General features: G+C 38.2%; 1 protein-coding gene across 3 annotated transcripts in view; it reads left to right on the top strand.

Annotated features, from left to right (window-relative positions):
• P3H2 (prolyl 3-hydroxylase 2) overlaps nucleotides 1-21,226 on the top strand; it is a 153,681-nt gene that overhangs the window by 117,289 nt on the left and 15,166 nt on the right. For all 3 annotated transcript variants that reach the window (XM_001500060.5, XM_070243481.1, XM_070243480.1), the window contains exons 2-9: nucleotides 1,687-1,839; nucleotides 2,760-2,949; nucleotides 8,189-8,320; nucleotides 9,739-9,881; nucleotides 10,194-10,283; nucleotides 11,926-11,966; nucleotides 13,286-13,377; nucleotides 19,721-19,848. In XM_001500060.5, the coding sequence (XP_001500110.1) occupies nucleotides 1,687-1,839; nucleotides 2,760-2,949; nucleotides 8,189-8,320; nucleotides 9,739-9,881; nucleotides 10,194-10,283; nucleotides 11,926-11,966; nucleotides 13,286-13,377; nucleotides 19,721-19,848 (969 nt within the window). The remainder of the gene's footprint in view (nucleotides 1-1,686; nucleotides 1,840-2,759; nucleotides 2,950-8,188; nucleotides 8,321-9,738; nucleotides 9,882-10,193; nucleotides 10,284-11,925; nucleotides 11,967-13,285; nucleotides 13,378-19,720; nucleotides 19,849-21,226) is intronic.

Raw genomic sequence — 21,226 nt, 5'->3', positions numbered from 1 at the left:
CTGTACCCATCATTAATGAGAGCATATTTACATTCTTGAAACTGATAGATCATTTATAAATTGTGTTCTATTGTTTATCTTTTTTAGAGTTTTAGTGATTTCTGAAGCACATTCAAATATATTACACGATTAAATCCTTCCAAAATTCTGTGTAGTAGATGGTGGCATGGGGATTTTGTGAGCATTTTTTCCTAGAGGAGAACTGAGGCACATATGTCTAAATGATTTCTTTGAGGTTGAGTTGATCAATAAGTACAGACACACACCAAATTTGGAACCTATTCTTTTTCCTCTATACTTAAACACTTGTCACTATGTAGATGTCTATACAGTTCATTTATGTGTGTTGGTATGTGAGAAATTGAGAAAATTTAAATTAAGAAAGAAACCAGGTCCAAAATTAGTGACTTTGACAGCCAAAATAATTCTGGGAGCACAAAGTTGAGAAGAAAGATAAAAGTGACAGAGAAAGCTGATTTCAGGCAAGACTTGATGGAAGGAAGGCCAGTAGTTGAGTATGCAAATTGAAGGGAAAAAGGGAAGGTTTTACTATTATTAGACAAAGTTAAGGGTGTCAGGTCTTGAAGTAGGACAGTTTATGTTTTCTGTGATGAGGGCTAAGATTCCTTATCTATCATAAGATGGTAGTGACTGAGGACTTGGGAACCCACTGCTTCTTTCTATTTCTTACTAATACTTGAGAAGCCAGGCTGTCAAAAGCAGACTCAGTTGAATCTCTTATACCGTCCCATGGTTTTTTATTTACTTGTTCAATAACAATGAGTTTTCGTTTCTTCATACTTCAAAATAGATCAAACATAATTTTACCATGAAAAAGACTACTAATGTGAATATTCATTTTTCTGAGATAGGGCAAATAGATCTGTCTGTAAACATTCTCCATGACTAAAGCCTAGGGCAAAATGTCTTAAACTGGATAAATTTAATTCCATTTTATTAAAAAATGCTTCATTGTGTGTTATATGGAGAGCAGTATATAAAATGGTTTAGGTGCAGATTTATGTTGTCTATGTAGTGATTATTAAGAATTCTTCCTTTTGTATTAATGAAAATCAAAGTTGTAAGTTTGGAATCAAATACCTCAATCAGGGGAGGGTGGTAGACCATTTTATGTGCTGTCTATAGCATCTCTTATGCATTGGAATAATTTGCTTCTTTTAACTTTGTATCCTTCACATTCTAAAGGCTAATAAAAAATTTTCTGGAGTGGGAGGTACATACAGTCACATCCTTTGGAAAATCATAGGTTTGTTTATCCTTTCATTGTCCAGGTTAAAGGCCAAAGGAACAAAATGAAGAGAAGAGAAAATAAAAGACACAAATGTTCAGAATGTGAATTAGAGGTGGCACAGCGTTGAAAGGTTTTATTTTGATTAATCATAAAATAAACAGAAGCATATAGATTCAATTTCCCAGAAAACATAGATGGCTTAGAAAAGAGGGGGAAGAGAATAAACTTGGAACAAAATACACTTATCCGTTTTCACCAAAGCCAAAATGTCTGCATATCATTTTAGGATCACTTTCTATTAAACTCCTCCTCCAAGTTTGGAAGTTGAATTGAGTGCATGTGAACTGGGACACTTTCAATCTCTGAGACCTTCGACTAATACTGAGCCTATTTTAGAAATATTGCCTTCAGTTGGTCCTTTTTTTTCTCCATAGCTTAACCAGCTGGAAAAGGCGGTGGAAGCAGCCCACACGTTTTTCATGGCCAACCCTGAGCACATGGAAATGCAGCAGAACATTGAGAATTACAGAACGATGGCCGGCGTTGAAGCGCTCCATTTGGTCGATAGAGAAGCCAAACCACACCTGGTGAGCTCTAGGAATCCTTGCCCCAACCAGAAGGAGCTAAGTACTCCTAGGTCTCATTTGACTCAAAGCAGATTCCTATGAATGGATATCTCAAATTGATTCCCGATTTCCAATAGAATAACACTTTTATACTTTCTGAGTTCTTAGATAAAATCTTGTAATTATCAGAGTTGAAAAAATTGAAATTGAAAGAAAATGAAAATTAACTTAGAAAATCAGTATGATATGGTGAAAAGTAGAACATGCTGTAACCATGATGCCTCAGCCCACCCCTACACTTTAATTTTACACATAAGAGTTGAAACTGGTGTGAATTGCTCAGGGTCACACTGGATTCCCAGCTCCCAGCCCAGTGGTTGGTTTTTCCACTACACCTATACTTTTCAAATTCTTGTTTTTGAAGCTACATAATTATTTATTTAAATGAAGTCTTACTTGAAATCACAATATGTTGGCAGGGCTTCTTTTTCAATTGGAGATGTCACCATTCTCAATGTATGCCCTCCAAGATGATTGAAGAAAAGGATAAGAAAGGAAGATTTTAGAGGGAAGCCTTTTTTTTTAATTGGGCCAGGACGGGAAATGGATGTCATGTCCACTTGCATCAGTCTTTCTGCCCTTTAATGCATGGCCCTACCTACAATTCAGAGGGGTTTGAAAAAACAGTCTTGAGTACTCAGGAAGAAAATGAAATTGATTGGTGCCACAGCAGTCAGCTTGCTAAGTACGTACTTCCCCTCTACAATCAGGTGAAGCCAGGGAAGTTATACTTGTTCTCCCAGGGCAATCCTTCTTTATCCTTCCACAGCACAAGAGTCTAATACACCACCTACCTAAATGAGCCTGCTTCTGCCAAATCCTGCTGTTCAGGTGCCCCTGGGGTGCTCTTTGAAAAAAACACCTTTTTTGTTTCTTTGCAGGAGAGTTACAGTGCAGGAGTTAAACATTATGAGGCTGATGACTTTGAGCTAGCTATCAAGTACTTTGAACAAGCTTTAAGAGAATATTTCAGCGAAGATATGGAGTGCAGAGCCCTGTGTGAGGGGCCTCAGAGATTTGAAGAGTACGAGTATTTAGGGTATAAAGCTGGTCTCTATGAAGCCATTGCAGGTAACGGTTATTTTTTCCCTTTGTTTATTTCTTGATTATAGAAATACAGCATGTGATCTGTAAAAATATTCCAACAATACAGAAGTATATATGGTAAAAAGTGAAAGATTCTTGTATGTCTATTTCATCCTAGCCCCTGTAGATAAATTTGCCTAGTTTAAATTTTGGTAAGTATACTCCCAAACTTTTTCAGATGCATATGTAAATATTTATATATTTATTTATAATTATTTTATTTTTGATAAAAAAGACAATGCTATAAATACTGATTTTCAGCATTTGTTTTTAATTTTATGCTTAACAATATATTGTGGACTTCTTCTCATGTAAGTACATGTAGATCCAGCTTATTATATCTAATGGCTACATTATATGGGGAAAGCATACTTTATTTGACCAGTTCTTTACTGATGAATATTAAGGAAGTTGCGATTTTTTATTATCATAAAAAATGTAGTAGTGGATATTTTTGTATAGACTTCTTTAATTACTTAAAAGAGAGTTTTATATATGGGAACTTAATATATTACAAAGTGGCATTTAAAATAGTAGATAATGTGTATTGTACATTAATTGGGTAGATTGGCTAGTTAACTATGGTGGGAAAAGAGTTCTCCGCTGCATATGAAAAACTACACAAAAATAAATTCTATTTATATTAATAAGTGTAAAAAATAAAACTGTTAGAAGAAAACGCAAGAGAATATTTGTATAATTATAAGAGAGGAAAAGCTCTTAGAATGACAAAAGACAAGAAATATGAAGAGAAAGACTTTACATGAGATTTGTAAATACAAAAGATACAATAAATCAAGCTTATTTAAAATAAGTGGAAAATTTGCAAAATATTTACAAGCAAACACTTATCTTTAATATTTAGACAGAGCCTATAAATTATTATTAGTAGTAATTTATATCTTGTTTATTGCTAGTTATAAGAAGAAGAATCACTTATGTAGCAATTACGACATACAAAGCATCTTACATATTTATATCTTTTTGTGTGTGTGAGGAAGATTGGCCCTGAGCTAACATTTGTTGGCCAGTCTTCCTCTAGTTTGTATTTGGGACACTGCCACAGCATGGCCTGATGAGCAATGTGTAAGTCCAGGCCCAGGATCCAAACTCGCAAACCCCAGGCCACTAAAGAGGAGCACATGAACTTGATCACTACGCCACCAGGCTGGCCCCTATTTATCTCTCTTTTATCCTCTAAACAACTCCTTGTAGGCTGTAAAACCCATGCTTTTAAGGTCTACACAATTGAAAAATGGGCAAAGGGGAATTTATTCAGTGATAAATATTTAACAAATACTTGTTGAGTGCATGTTGTGTTCCAGGTTATAAGTATATGAAAAACAGTGTTCAACTTCACATATACTCATAGAAATACAAATTAATGAAGTCAATTTGCCCTCCCCAACTTCCAGTGTTTTTTGTCTCCATGAAAAGCATCACTCACCTCGTAGCTCAAACCAGATCCCAAGAAGTTAACTTTCTTTTTTCTTTTTTGAGGAAGATCAGCCCTGAGCTAACATCTGCTGCTAATCCTCCTCTTTTTGCTGAGGAAGACTGGCCCTGAGCTAACATCCGTGTCCATCTTCCTCTACTTTATATGTGGGATGCCTACCACAGCAAGGCTTGCTGAGCGGTGCCACGTCTGCACCTGGGATCCGAACCGGCGAACACAGGGCTGCCAAAGCAGAATGTGTGCACTTAACCACTGCACCACCAGGCCAGCCCCAAGAAGTTAACTTTCAATGCAACATTGCCCTCAGTTCCTACTCCCCTCTGATTGGTTACCAAACTTTGATGGCTGCCACCTCTGAATAACACTTAAGATTTCCTGGTTCTCTCCACTCCTTTTGCTCCCACCCTGGTTCAAAACAACAGTATAGTTGAACTAAACTGTTGTGAAAGCCTCCTTGCTGGTCCTCATGTCCCGATCACGTTTTACTCTGTAGGCAGAAAGAACAGTCTTCTAAAAAAATGAAAATCTGCTCACAGCCATGCTGAAACCCCCCAGTGGCTTCCACTGCACTTCGACTAAAACGCAGCACCCCTAACAAGGACTTTCATGACTGTGCACTTGTGTATGTTTTTATCCTCCCTCTTTTTCTGTCTCTTTGATCCATTCCTACTACTCTTCTTTTAATTCCTTGGATATGCCATGCTCATTTCCACTTACAGACCTTGAAAATGTTGTTTTCCTCTAACTTGGCTAATGCCCTGTCTTGTTAAGGGCTTAATCCTCCGTGCCTAAGTATAGTGGCTGGTCAATAGTAGGTGCTTAGTAAATATTTGTTAAATGAATGAGTTGAGGGAATGAACGCAGGAAGGAGATGACACATCCATCAATCACATTGCAGAGATTAAAAGTGTCAATAGTCCATGTTTGTGAAAATGTAGGTCATAAATTGTTACTGTCTTTTAGGGGGACAATTAGGGAATAGCTATCCACATTTAGGCTAGGAGGTAGACCAAAAATCATTTTGTCAAATGACCTATTTGCCACACACTCAGTTACCTAAAATCAACTCACTTCACCTAAAATAAATGCAAGTATCTGAATTATTGAGGGTTTTTTCCCCAAAGATTTTGTTTTGCCAAGCCTCCACGAGAGCCATTTGCCTGCATTTTTGTGAGCACTGCTCATTTGAATGTCAGTTTTATGTGTGTTTCCCATTTCAATTGCTGAGTATCTCTTTAATCTTTTATTTTGAGACTCGGCAGTGTTTTCCTTTATTAGAGTTGACTAACCTGTGGTTTTGCAAGCTGCGTACCCTGCCTCCACCCCCACATTCGCCTTTACACCTGCCTCTACCAAGGCCAGTAAACAACTTTGGCAAATATCCGAGATCTATCTGGTTGAGAAAAACTGACTGACAGATTCACACAGATTAACATTCAGTGATTTGCTCGAGGTCACCACAGCATGTTGGTTGCTGGAAAAGAACAGAGGTCTTCTAATTCAGGCTCTTAATACTTAACACAGCTACCACTATCATCACCCCCACTTCCAATAAAGAAAAGTGATTAAAAAAATCATAATCCCTCAAGTTCAACTAAATATTATATATCACAGAAATATGGTAAGTCTCCTTGGGAATTTGAAGCATATCTAATTTGTTACGAGAAGAAAATTTTAAAAAGTATTCTTACACAAGTGTCTTGGATCTCAAACTTATTAGAACATATTAATTGTGCAGTAACATTTGATATGAAATGGAGGCAGGGAATAAAACTATGAAAAAGTGATATCATAACTCCATGTAAATTCTTGTATGGTTCAATACTGTCCTAAATTAGGAGTAATAGTGGCTTTTAAAATACAGAATGTATTTGGAAAGCCAGAATACTGGAATTTCAGACTTAGAAGAACATTAAAAATTGCAGAAAAACACAAGTGGCTTCTGAATGCAGTTATTTATCACTAGCCATGGTTGTTGAAGTCCTAAATGATATCATTTTGTCACTCTTATTTTGCCGTTATTTATATCTTGCTTTGAAAAGTACTTTCATTTAGATTTGGGGTTCTTACGGGGTGTGTTTCCCTCCTTTCCTTTTGCTTGTCATTTGGAATTAGGAGGAGTGTGCATTAGAAGGTAAGGAGGAATGCAAATGGCCAGCTGACTAGGAGAAAACAGTTGAGGCTTGTTTGTTGTTTTCTTAAGAAATAAAACAGCTGGCCATTTATTTCCAACATGCTAATCAAATAAACAGAACTCATTCTTCCCCTTACGTCCTCCAACTGCAGTTAACAGCCAACGGACAGCAGAGATTCTATTAGCTGTGCTATATAGGATTGAGTTAGACAGGTTATGCGATAACTGGCACATTTTCTTATACACGGGAACAAGTTTTCCTTCCTGTTGTGTTTTGGAGTCTCTCTTCAATATCATGGAGATAACAAGCCAAACTCTGCCTAATACAGAGCCTTTTTTTTTTTTTCGGTGAGGAAGATTTACTCTGAGCTAGCATCTCTTGCAAATCTTCCTCTTTTTGCTTGATGAAGATTAGCCCTAAGCTAACATCTGTGCCAGTCTCCCTCTATTTTGTATGTGGGTCGCCACCACAGCATGACTTGAGGAGTGGTGTAGGTCTGTGCCTGGGATCCAAACCTGTAAACTCGGGCTGCCAAAGCAGAGCACTCCAGACTTAACCACTGCACCATGGGACCAGCCCCCAGAGAACTTTTTGAAGGGAGGAAGTTGTGGTAAATTAAACTGTATAATCTTGAAGTCAGATGGATTTATCGTCATTCCCAGAGAACCTGCTTTACACAAGCATGAATGAACTCTTCTCTTTGTGGAAAAGACTACCTCCATCTTCATTGTAAAACTCAAAGTCGGGGGTTGGCCCCGTGGCTGAATGGTTAAAATTCCATGTGCTCTGCTTCAGCAGCCCAGGTTCGCCGGTTTGGATCCCAGGCGTGGACATACTCCACTCATCAGCCACACTGTGTAGGCATTCCACATAAGAGCTAAAGAGTGAGAAGTGAGAGTGCAAGTGAGAAGAGTGGGAACAAAGAGGACAGACAGAAAGATGTAAAGTATTTATTCAAATTCTTTAACTTTCATTCTTCTCCTATTTTACCAGTCCTGCAATATTAGGATTTACAATGTCCGGGTGATGCACTCATTTGTAACTGGGTGGAACAGGTTCCTGATCAGTAGATGTAAAGGAATATTGTTTTTATTGCTCCCTTAGGAAATGTTACTTGAAACTGTTAACAAGGAAAAAGAGCCTTCTTGCTTTGCTTCTCTGCACGAACTCCCCACCTACCTGGCAGTTCCTTTCTCTCAACCGGTCGTTAGCATAGCCAGATATGAACTCCGAGCCAGACTCCAGGACACTTTAGGCCATCTAAAGTATCCACAGAGAACCCCGAAGTTGTTAAATAAGAAAGTCGTCTATTCAGCTGGCATGGGTGGGGTGAGATGTCACTTTCAGGAGAGGTGGAACAAAGGATACACAGAAGGGAAGAGTGCAGTACGGGGAAAAGACCAGGAGCCAGAAGATTTGGCATCTACTGTTCATTACTCTAGGGATCACTGATTAGGGGCCTTGGCAAGTCACTTCCTGCCTTTGTGAAAAAGTTTTCTGGTCCTGAAGTGAGGATTATGACACATCGCAGACTGTGGTGTGGTGAGGAATGTCTTGTGTAACCATGGCTCTGACTTGTAGTCTGCATGTTCAGCAGACTGGGGGGACCCACTGCTCGGCTCTTGTCTTCCAGATCACTACATGCAGGTGCTGGTTTGTCAGCATGAATGCGTGAGGGAACTTGCCACCCGCCCTGGCCGCCTCTCACCGATTGAGAACTTTCTTCCCCTGCATTATGACTACCTACAGTTTGCCTACTATCGAGGTAAAGCGTGGATCATCCGTGAAGCCGGTCGGGAGAAGGGAGTGTTTCTCAACATCACAGACATCACATGTTTGTGATTTCCTCCTCTGTGTGCCTCAGTTTACCATTGAAGCAATGGGGATTTATGCATTTTCTGTCTCATCTCATGTCACTGCAGCTCAGGAAAAAAAGAGCAGAACTGAAACTATAAGTGGGCAAATGCTGTGATAATGTCCTGAAACTTACACTAGACTGACGTTTTATATGATTTTTAAATTTAATTTTTTCAACTTAATATTAACAGGTAATATATTTACACGTTCAAAGACCAAATGTCACAAAAGCCTCCCTCTCTTCCTTTTCCCCACAACCCAATTTCATTCTCCACCACCCACAGTTTCTTATTTATCCTTCTGAAATTTTATATAGAAACAACACACATGCATACCCTGACTTATTTCAGCCTCTCATACACAGAAGATGACATGTTATCAACACTATTCTCTATATTGTTTTATTAATAACACATCAGTTCTTTTTTTACTGGGTCAGACTATGAAATTGCCATTTGTTTAGGTCAGAAATGGTCAAATTTTGATAATTTTATATGGTTCAACCTAATTGTATCAGTACACAGAGCTCTTTCTCACTCATTTTTCTTATATCTGCCTGTCGTTGTACTATAATTTATTTCGTATGTCTGCTTACTGATTGGGCATTGCATTGTTTTATAATCTTTTGCTCTTACAATCAATGATCACATGAATAACATTTTATGTATGTCATTTCACATCTGCACATGAATATCTACAGGATAAATTTCTAGAAGTACAATTGCTGTGTCAAATGGTTTATTCATTTGTAATTTTGATAGATGTTGCCACATTTTCCTCCATATGGAGTACATTTTTTATTGCTCATCAACAGAATATATTATCAAATTTATTCCCTAATCCATTAGATGGAAACTGATGTCTCAATATAGTTTTAGTTTCCATTTATCTCATTGAGAAAGAGAGAGATCGAGCATCTTTTCTTATGTTTAAAAGCAGTTAATATAATTTGGATTGCTGAAATTGGTCTTAGACATCATGTTGTCAAATGCAGTACAGAAACCAGAATTAAATCCCAAAATTCTGTTCTGTTTACCTGTATTAAATAATGTAAATTGTCAAGAAACAAACAAAAGTGGAAACTTTTGATAATTTATCGAAAACAACTAGCACCATAGCAGACCAAAGGATAGTACCTTTAAAATACCTGAAATGGTGTCCTTCCTTTTATCTGCAGCTATCTCTTCTTACTCTACTCAGCGTCATCCTATCTTCCTTCTTGTTGATGTTTACTGCTGACCTCTCATAGACATGTTGAAATATCTCTTAGAAATCCTTTAGGCTGACCTAGGCGGACTCTAATCCTGCAACTCCTCGGTCTTTCAGTTGGTGAATATGTGAAAGCCTTGGAGTGTGCCAAGGCCTATCTTCTCCTCCATCCAGATGATGAGGATGTCCTAGTCAATGTGGATTACTATGAGAGTCTGTTGGATGACAGCGTTGACCCAGCGTCCATTGAGGCCAGGGAGGTGAGACCAATGTCCTGAGAAGAAACTGCATTCTGCCAGGTCCTCTGAGGAGAGTTGGTGCAAATGCAACACTTCTTTTAAAGTTATCTAACAATTTAGTAAAGGTTCTAGAATTCAGTTCTTTCCAACTTTAATTATTAATGCCAGAAGCACATTTTTGTGAAATTCTGTTGGGATGGAGACATTTTTTGGAGCTCTGAATTGTTTTGAACTCGTTTGTTGCTGTCTAATGAAAAATATTTCTACTTGAACATTGATCGTATCTCTTAACTGTTATTTAAATATAAATTTTCTCTCCTTTTTTTTCTGTAGGATTTGGCAATGTTTGTGAAGCGTCATAAACTGGAATCAGAACTAATAAAATCAGCTGCAGAGGGTCTGGGATTTTCATACACTGAGCCGGTAAGAGCAAAGAGGAAAGAGGAAATGTTTTTTTAAAAGAACTATTCAGTGGAATTCTTTTTAAGATTTTATTCTCCAGCCCCATTTGTGAAGATTCTAATCTCCTGCCTTGGGCTACCAAAAACCGGGCAAGGGGGAACATGTTTACTCTATAGATGTGTTGAACTTCAAAAGACTTTTATAGATTTCCTTATCACGGAGGTCCAAAGTCAAAAGCAAATATATTTGGATAGAAGAGAAGTATTTTATACATGATGCATTTGCCTCAGGATTGTTTTACTTCCTCGATTCTGGATGCAACATTTTCTATTTTCTCTGAAACATTTTAAACATTAGAATGACTTCAAAAAGAACAAAATCAAATCAATCACAATTATGCTACTCGTCACGCTGACTTTTCTCCAGTTGTCCATGTTGCCTTTTAATCAGTCTTCATGTGAAGACATACCTTTTGTAGAACTAGTACCATGATATAGATAGATTTCTGTTCTGATATCATAAGCAATTTCTATATTTTTACAGCTTTTAAAAATTATTTTTAGCTATATCTATAGAGTTGATGCTCAATAAATAAATTAGCTCTTCTTCTGCTGAACATTTATTTCTGATTTTTTTTATCATACTTAATGCATTAAGCATTTTTCTCTCTATTGAACTATATCCTTAAAAGAAATTTCTAGGAGTGGGATTACTCTGCCATCAAAGGATATGAGAAGCTTTAAAGTTCTTAAAATTGCTTTTTTAAGCGAGTTTTCTGACACGTTTACTGCTCCTAGCAAATGCAGAAGAGTACAGTTTATCACAAACATCTCAGCACTGAGAAATAACATTTTTAAATCATTAATATTATTCATATATTATTTACAAAATGATACATCATTGTTGTTTTAAACTGTATTCCTTTGATGACCAGCAAAAATTAACTTTTCACATATGATTATTATTGTTTTCCCTCTCATCTGAATTATCTGGACATGAGTTTTGTTCATTTGTCTGTTGGTTACTATATAAGTTCTTTATGTGACATACATGTCATATGTTTATAAAAAGCACTATTTGTAAAATAGCACATTTGTAACATTTTTCATTTCTGTCTTAGTTATATCTCTTATCAGTATATTTTAAAAATTAGGATAATTTTAATATGCTATTTGTAATGTAACATTTCTAATATGTTTGTATTCAGTCCTACTTACTATTTTTTAAAATTGAGTTATCCCAAGAGACCCCAGAGAAAATCGCTTATTCACCTTATGATCTTGTGCAGAGGATTAACCAAGCTATACTTTTTTGTTTGTTTTATTCATAAAAAATAAAGGCGTTGGACTGAATGCTCTTTTAAGTGTCTTCCTGCCACCAAATTCTAAATCACTTTCTTGGAGAAAAGGATAGATACCCAGGCTAATGCTATGCTGTTTATTTCTATCCATTTGTGCATCATTTTGTCTTTGCCAAAGTTGCATCAACCTTAGCCTTCCTTTTTATTAAATTTTTTAAAATAAAAACTATGTTGTATCTTGATATAATATGCAAGTTTTCTAATATTTTGAGTCTTTTGAATGTTTTAAGTGTATATTTTATTTTAGTTCTGTAAATAGTGTTTTAGTGACAAAACTACTGAGTTTTTTAAAATTTTAAACAGAATTATTGGATCCGATATGGAGGACGGCAGGACGAGAATCGGTGAGTCCTCCATTCAGAACACAAACTGTTTATTTTTGATGAGAAGAGTTAGTTAGAGTCAGATCTATTATGAGGAACCTAACTCTATGAGATATGCAAACAAATATAATTAAAAGAGTTCCAAACTAGGAATTAGGAGCTCTGCATTTTGGTCCCAACTCTTCCCGTCACGTATGTGTGACCTTGAGTAATTTATCTTCCCCTCTGGATCTCAAGTCTTTCCTCAAATTAAGGGGTTGGATCAGGTGATCTCTGAGGGCTAAACATTCTGTGATTCTAAATCAGAGAAAATTGGATGCTGTTTTTGATTTATTAATAGAATAAAACTATGTAATTTTCTTGTTCATGCTGAATTCCCTTACTGCATTTATTTGAAAGCAAGAAGCTCAGAAGGTTTTATTGCAAGCTAAAATATGAAGTGTCATAAATTCGATCAAAAATGAAGAGAATTCATTTTTTTGAATGAAAGAAGTCAAAAGTCAATTTATATGTTATGAGCAGTTCAGGAATCATAGAATGTTGGAGTTACGTGTTTGAGATCGCATAGTCTAGACTGTCCATTTTCAAATGCAGAAACTGAGGCCCTGACAAGGCAAAGGATCCTCTTAGAGTCTCACCATGAGGGACTGGCAGATCCAGATTTTCTTATTCAGCATCTTGTTGTCTTTGGTTAGACTTGAAGGACTCAACCTCTGGGTGCCTAAAATGATTGCAAGAGATTCAAGAGTGTATATGCACATTTGGATTTGTTCAATCTGTGTATATTGAAAGGACTTCATGCTATCATTTCTGTCTTTGCAAAGTTTGACACAAACCTGTGTCTTCTTTCTTGGAATAGTCGAGAACCACTACACTAGGGCACCATTTATTTCAATTCAACTGTTGTTCAGTGATGTACTCTATGTTCAAGATTATAATACAACACTCTGTGCATTATAAAAGTGGACATAATCATTTATAATTTTTCACTGATTTATTTATCATTTTTTCCTTACCAATTTATCATTGTTTCCATAATCATTTATCATTTTTTCCTTCTCTGTGGGACTGAAAGTCTAATCTCAAAGAGGTTAGGTTAATTAACTGTAGTAAAGTTTGCTAAGAAGATTTAGGGAAGTGAACTAGAGCATACTCACTGAGGAAATAGAGAAGAACCTCATGAAGGCAGTGACATTTCATTTGATCTTGAAAGATAGGTGGACTTGTATACAACAAAACTATATAGTATGGAGTCATAGACTACGTGGGTAATATATCCTTTGCCTTTGAACATCTTTATTCATTGAGAAATTGCTATTTCAACTTTTTTGAATGAGCAGAGTCCCTTCAGGAGTGAATGTAGAGGGGGCAGAAGTCCATGGATTGTCAATGGGGAAAAAATCACCCAAGATAGACCGAGACCTAAGAGAGGGTAAGTACCTGTGCCCTTTTACTGTTAGAAGGACGGGGAGGAGAGGGTGGGACTTGACCTGGGCTTATCCAGATCAAAGCAGAACCCACTTTCTCTGGAAAATGAAAAATGAGACTAAGCTACTACGTTCATAAAATTCTGAAAGCAAGGCTCAAAAACAAGAATATCTCAGATTTGTATTTCATTACCTTTAGTTTGCCACCAAAGTGCTTCCAATTCACTCTCTCGTCTATTTCCCATAGGAAGCCTGGGAGCTAGGCAGGGGCTGGACGATTATAGCCATCCTCAGTTGAGTGCCTGAGGCTTGGAGAGGTTACGTGGCTTACTTCTGTCACATAGTAAATGAGTGGGGCTAGATAGTGTGGAATCGACTGTCTATCAGAGGAACTTGAAGGGACAGGTCACATGAGATATTAGATTAGTTAACCTAAGGTGTTTGAGGCACATATATCTGAGCAGGGCTTTTAGAGATAAGTCGAATTTAGGTTGAATTGACAGAGGCGTGAAGGGAGCCATTCTAGTGGACAAAACAAATGGAACAAAGGCACAGAGATGGAGAGAGCAGAACATTAGATGCCTCCTCATGTAAGATCAAAGTTAGTGGAGACATAGGTGTAACGTTGCCAACAGTAGATTTTAAATAGAGCCAGACATTGTTATAGTAATAAATTATTAGCAGTAGTAGTAATAGCAATAGTAGTCTTTAACAATTATTATTATTTCTGTGTTTTATATTTTTTCAAGCAAATTTACGCACAATTCATGTTAAAACTGACAGAATCTCACGTGAGATGTGTCCCCATTTCACAGGCAAGAAAACTGAGGCTCGCAGAGATTTACTGACTTGTCCGAAGTCTCATAGCTTATAATAGGTTGAGCAGGTGTTTGAATCCAGGCTTTTGAATCTAAGTCCCATTTTCTCTTCTTCACCTTATGACGGAGTATAGAAGTGTCTAGATACCCAAAATGTATCCCCTATTGATTAAATAATTGCAAGACAAGAAGAGGTTTTCAAAAACCTGCATTGAGAAGAAGTACAGGACTCCTTTCCGCAACAAGGGAGCTCGTCAGCACATTCCTCTAGCTGATGTGAAAGCTTCTGGCTCTCTACAGCTCTTGCGTTTCCCAGCCCTTTCCTTGCTTAGCTTCCAAGTCCATTTGAGGCAGTAAACAGGATGATAGGCTTATCTAATCTGACCTAGACCCTCAGTTTGTAGCCACAAAGCCCAAGCTGTTTTATAAGTGCCAGAGAGCTTCATGGTCAGCGAGAGTTCATGTTGCTTTTTAAGCCAAGAAATCACCCAGGAAGTACATGCCAATAAGCCAGCACTTTGCTGTAAAGGCTCGGGAAACTCTAGGAGAGTTGCCAAATTTCAAAGCATACTTTTTTTTCTGGCTACCAGGGAATCTGATGTCCAGCAACTGATTTGGAAGGCTAATGGGAAGGATAGAACAGAAGACCACACGGGATGGAGAAAGATCATGATTGGCTGGGTTACCAAATTTTATCGATTCTGCAGAATTTGCTTAGTTGAATGGGCTAATGAATCTTAGAATGTTTTCTGGGAACGCGCTGGAAAACCTTCTCTACAGTCACTAGAGATCTAAATAGGGTCTAAATTAAGAATAGCATTAGACAGAGGCAAAGTTCTCAACCAGAAAACACTTTCATATCTTGGTCTGGATGAAAGCAGATGTCAGGGATGCAAGAAAGGATGCATGCTTCACTGAGTAGAATATATTTCAGCTTTTCTTATCTTTCACAAGGCGATTGTCATCTACTCTGGTTACCTAACAGTATTTAGTAGTATTGATATTGGGTGGCTCCCAAGCATTAAGATGGGAGTAACCTGGGGCCACATCCCAGGATGACTCCAGTCCATGGGACATGCATGTCAACTTACTAAAAACATCTGTCACTTATCCATTCTCCTTTCAACCCCCAGTTTTCCAAAGGTCCTGCTCAATAATAATCCCAGAGTCAGTGAGGGTATAGTAGAAAGAATTTTGAACTTGGAATCAGAGGCCTAGTTTGCAGGGTTATCTTAGTCTGATTTACTCTTCAGTGATGGATAACTAGAGACTCTATCTCTCTGGGCCCGATGATCCTCATCTGTAAAAGAAGGATAACAACTTTTCGGAGAGGATGAATGTGAAAAGTCTTTTGTAAACTGTAAAGGGCCGTGCTCATATAAGGGCTTGTGAGTCTGCACCCCCTTGTCCTGACTTGTATGACATTGTGATCTATATGGTAAAATGATTCTTCTCGCCATGAGCCACAGACAGTGAGCACAAAGGAGTATTTTCCTAGATGATCCCTCTTTATTGCATCTGGGAAGTCAGAACCAGGCACATATTTTATGAATGAGAGAAGAATTAAGTTGTTTAACTAAATCTCCTTGGGCTGTGGTTAAAAGTTGGCTGAAGCTATCAAATCAGGCCCCAGGAACCACAACTTATTGGAATACAGTTTTATTTTTATTTTAATGTTTTCTCTGTCTGGTGTGCTACTAGTCATTTGCAAGCTGGTAGACTTGCGTTTTTGAATGGCAGGGTTTATTTTTCCCCTTTTTGGTTAGTGAGTGGGTAGTTGGTTATTTTTTGTTAAATGTATGTGTGAGAAACCTCTGTATAAAACTCTTTGCTTAGTGGTGATTGTGTTAGCTACATGAAAGGCAGATTTCTACGACAGATTCTGCCTGTACCTGTTAGAGTTTAGATGTTTAAGACCCCATGTTGCATGCTGTCCCTTCACCTGATCTTTGTGTGTTACTTGTAGTATGGCTGGGGGAATTGTCAATATCCCAGTAGCCCTCTTTTAAATATACCCCATTGGGGCTGGCCCCATGGCCGAGTGGTTAAGTTCTCGCCATCTGCTGCAGGCGGCCCAGTGTTTCGTTGGTTCGAATCCTGGGCGCAGACATGGCACTGCTCATCAAACCATGCTGAGGTGACATCCCACATGCCACAACTAGAAGGACCCACAACGAAGAATATACAACTATGTACTGGGGGGCTTTGGGGAGAAGAAGGAAAAAAAATAAAATCTTAAAAAATATATATATATACCCCATTATGCTCTATGCTCATTCAAGATGTCTCTGTCAGTACCTAACACAGTATACCAGGCGTATTTTACTGATTTAGTAATAGTCATAATAATGATAGCAAATACTTATACAGGCTTAAGAATGGTAGGCATTTTTCTAAATATTTTAGTTTTAGTAACTTTTAAAGTCATGTTTTGAAAATAAGCTAATTATATTTGAAGTTATACATTCTCAATATAGAAAATGAGAAACACATGGCAAAGCACAAACTGACCTAGTTCACTGAATCCTTAGTCTGCCTTCAATTTCTATTTGAGTTTTATGTTAGAAAATGCTTTTCAGTGAACCTGCAAGTATCTTGTCTCTCTTGTTGAAGAAACATCTCTTTTTATATTTCTAAGTGGGAGTAGAATGTGCAGTTCACTTTTCTAATATTGAGGGGCTGCCTTAATTTGGCTATGAATCTTAATCAACTATATAGATCGCAGCAACTTCTCCCAAACTAACTGTGTTTTGTCTTAAGAGGTTCCATGGGTGAAGGAGTCTACAGGTTTTTCAATGCTGTGAAAAAATTAGCACTAACGTAGCAGCTTACAATAACATACATTTACTATCTCACAGTTTCTGTGGGTCAGGAGTCTGGGGATAGCTTAACTGGGTCCATTGCTTCAGGGTCTGCCGCAAGGCTTCCGTCAAGTTTTTGATGAAGGCTGAGGTCTCTTCTAAGGCTTCGCTGGGTCACTGTCTTCTTCCAGGCTCAGATGACACAATTGACTTCCTAAAGGCTTATTGGACTGTAGTCCTCAGTTCCTACTTGGTTGTTGGCTGGAGGGTACCTTCAATTCCTTGCCAAGTGAGCCTGTCCAAAACAGCCACTTTCTTCATCAAACTGCAAGCTGAGAAGGCAATAGACTGAGTCTGCTAGGAAGATAGAAGTTTCAGTCTTATGTAATGCAATCACAGATGTGACATCCCATCACCTTTGGCAAATTCTGTTGGTTAGAAACAAGTTCCAGGACCCACCCACACTTGAGGGAAGCAAATTACACAAGCCTTTGAATACCAGGAGGCAGTGATCATTAGGGGCTATCTTAGAGTTTCTCTGCCACAGGAAAGACGGAAGGGAGGGAGGGAGGAATGGAAGGAGAGAGAGAGAGAGAAGGGTATTATGCTCCATTAAGGGTGAGAACAGCTGCATACTATATCAGTACTTAGGATACTCATAATGCCTGCTGACATATTAAAAGTTCCAAGAAGTCCTCTTAAATTTTCTTGAACCCAGTACTTCCCAAGCACATTTGATCAAGAAACTCTTTTTTCCTCACAAACTTTTCTGCAGAACAAAGATTGGGAAACATTAAATTGTAGAAAAATATATATATTGTCTTCTGTTCATCCAAAACATAGTGAAACTGGAACCTTGTGGATATATTCCTGGAATCTGAGAAATTCTGTATTTATAAATTTTGATGACAATTTAAAAAAATTAAGAGGGGCAACTAGTGCATCATCTGAATGAACACCTTATAGCCAAGTATTGCCATGAGATTTTGGACCTACCTCAGTGGGTATCTGTGCAGTTTTACCATCACATTGACACCAGTTAATAATACTTCAATGATTGAAGACTAGCAGGAAATGATGTAGGATGAACTTATAAATAATTTCTTAGGACCAAGTGAAGGCTAAAATTCATCGCGATATCCTAAGGTTTTGTAGTAGTTTCAACAGAGAAAAGTTGTGGTAGAATGAATGAGTCATTACACACCGAGAGCATCGTGCGGAATGCTGGCTCCGAAGTACCTGGGCCAGATTAGTTAGTAGAATATTCATGTGGAATGTAGCTTTTTAGTTTCCACAAAATAACATTATCCGTTTCATTAATAGTGTTCATTTGAATCTAGTTGGTTTTATGGTCTTGCTTTTATTTAATCTTGTAAATTGGATTGGGTATTATAGTTGGAGGAAACTGAAAAATAAATACTGTGCTCATAGTTTTATGATTGCAAATGTGAAAATAAAATCACAGTCAAAATAATTTGTTAGCACTGGCTCTCCTTAGGGAACTTATGCTTTAACAGATAATCATACATTACTCAAGATTGAGAAACACTGTCTCATCATTTTAATATTCCATTAATTGTGGACTATAGTGACTTTTTTATTTCAGCTGGACTAATAAACAATTAGTATGTTCCCTAGTTTGACATTTTAAAGAGATAGAGTAGACACCAATTTCAACCGTCTCTTCCTCTTGCGACCCATGTGTCTTAGACCAGTATGTCGGTGACCTTTGCTCTACTGGGGGGATGAAGGAAGTTGCGCCCTCCCCCCAACTCCCTCCATGGGGAGCTGCTGTTATTGACAGGCACATAGCAAGTCCCTTAGGAGTAGTATAAAGGGTAGAAAAACAGTGTTTTTCTTTTCCGTTCAGTTTTCTGGCTCAAGATGGTTGCGCTCTGCTAATCTGAAGATTTCCTCACCCTCGGAGGCCTTGTCCTTCAGTCCTGCTCTCTGTGAGGAAAGGATTGTGTGAGGTCTAGATTTTGTAATTTCACCATCAAAATGTGGCCTCTAAGCATCACCCTCTGAAAAGCCCATATGGGGCTAATTTCACAACGTTATGGGCTCTGTCCAGGGAGACAGTAGGTGCCTACGGGAAACCCTCCTGTAAAAAAAAATAATATGAAGATTTTGCCCAGCGGGCAGAGAAAAATAAATATTCCAAAAGCAAGACCATCTAGAGTCGGGTAGGCGGTGGGAAGAAGACTGGGAAGGAGTCTTGTAACTGGGGCGTGACTGTCCTGATGGTGCCTTTACTACCTGAGCTTCCTGGTAAAGGCATTGCTCTGCATACCACTGACACCGAGGTGTGGATGTCGTGCCTGGGGACACAAACATGTAATCAAGTCATTGCACGTGATGTTGTAACAGAGGTAGGAACCAAGGGCTGTGGAGAAAGGTGGGTCTAATTGCTGGGAGAATTCTGGAAAGTCTTCTCAGAGGAGAGTCCTATGAAAGTCCCAGTGTGCTTTGTAGGATCATCACTGGAATCAAATGGAAAGATAGTTTATCAAACCCAAAATACTATACAAATATAATTTATTATTGCAACATTATTGAGAAACCAAATGACATTATGAGAAACCAAATTTGCAATTTGTCTTTGCATTCCTGAATATTCACAAGGAAATTGACTCCCCTCAAGTGCATGTGGAAAGCTGTTGAGTGTTCTGTGCTTCTCTTCTTGGGGACAGAGGTAACAGAGAAGACAATGTGCTCTGTCCCTTCAGGTGGCCCCCTGCTCTATGAGAACATCACGTTTGTCTATAACTCGGAGCAGCTGAACGGGACTCAGCGGGTTCTCCTGGATAACGTCCTGTCGGAAGAACAGTGTCGGGAGCTCCATAGCGTGGCCAGTGTGAGGACCAGAGATGGAGGGGAGCCTGATGTGCCGGCCTAGCGCAAGCTGGAAGTGCTTCGGTCCTAGTCTCATGGGAGTCAGGCAATCAGGCCTGAAATGTCACTTTCTTTAGGAGAAGGATGTTGCTTGTGGAGGCACTTTCATAGCCTGTGGGCTGGGATAATTTTAGTTTTGTCCAGATCTGGACATAGCTAGTGAATCTGGAATAGTTAGTGGCTTAATTTCCGGCCAACAGCCATCCAGCATGTGCCCTGCCTACCGTATAAAATCACTGGGAAAATTCCTTTATTTTAATCCATAACTAACCAGTGTATTAATCATTTATATTCTACCTATTTCTACAAAAAGTGGTGGTATTTTACAATGAAAATGTGGGGTGATGGTTAAATAAAGAGATCTCTTTTGATTGGAAAACTTAATGATACCAGGATCCTGGAACAAAATGGGGAAGGTCTGAGTGTTCTAGGGAGTTTCCTTGCAAGCATATTTACTGCAGACATCTTTGCCATAAGCATTTTCATCACAAATATTTTTGCTACGTAACTAATTGGCCATAAGGCAATTTTACTGTAAAAGATTAAATCACAAGAGCCAGCCCTTATGGCCTAATGGTTAAAATTTGGTGCTCACTGCTTTGGCTGTCCAGTTTCGCTTCCCAGTCGCGGAACCACATCACCCGTCTGTTAGTTGCCATGCTATGGCAGCAGCTCAAATAGAAGATGTAGAAGAACTGACACCTAGGATACAACCATGTGCTGGGGCTTTGGGGAGGGGGAAAAAAGGAGGAAAATTGGCAACCGATGTTCGGTCAAGGCAAATCTTTCCCTGCAAAGAAAAAAAGAAGATAAAATCACGAAAAATAAAAGAGGGACATTAATTTAAAAGGACATCATAAGCGTGAATAAGTGAATAACAAAATTAAAAAGACTTTATAGGGAAATACAAAATATTTGAATCTGTTTAAATTGTGTATATGTAGATTCATGGCAATACTGCACAAAGAACTGATTTGTGTGTGTCTGTGTGTGTGGGTGTGTGGATTGTACCAAACTAAGCACTTTTGATTGTTCTCTGGGAAATGTGGGTTCAACTCTGTGCCCTCAAAGAAGAGGCCCTCAGCCCTCTTTCTCTTCCAACATAATGTGTTTCAAAATAAAAAACCAATTCTTGGGGCAAATCATCTTCATCTGTCAGCTCAATAAAGCCATCAATAAAATGTCACTAACTGTAAGAACTGCTAAATATTTTAATACTGCCATGTCTGCTCATCACCATATAGACCATTGTGAGAGCTGCTAAGATTTATATCGTATAAAAATGGGAGTAACTGTGAGAACTTCATCAATGGAGAAATGAAATGACAAAAAAAACACAC

Source organism: Equus caballus, chromosome 19 (genome assembly GCF_041296265.1).
Source record: "Equus caballus isolate H_3958 breed thoroughbred chromosome 19, TB-T2T, whole genome shotgun sequence".
Classification (NCBI taxonomy): domain Eukaryota; kingdom Metazoa; phylum Chordata; class Mammalia; order Perissodactyla; family Equidae; genus Equus; species Equus caballus.
This window is presented reverse-complemented; position numbering and strand designations above follow the sequence as displayed.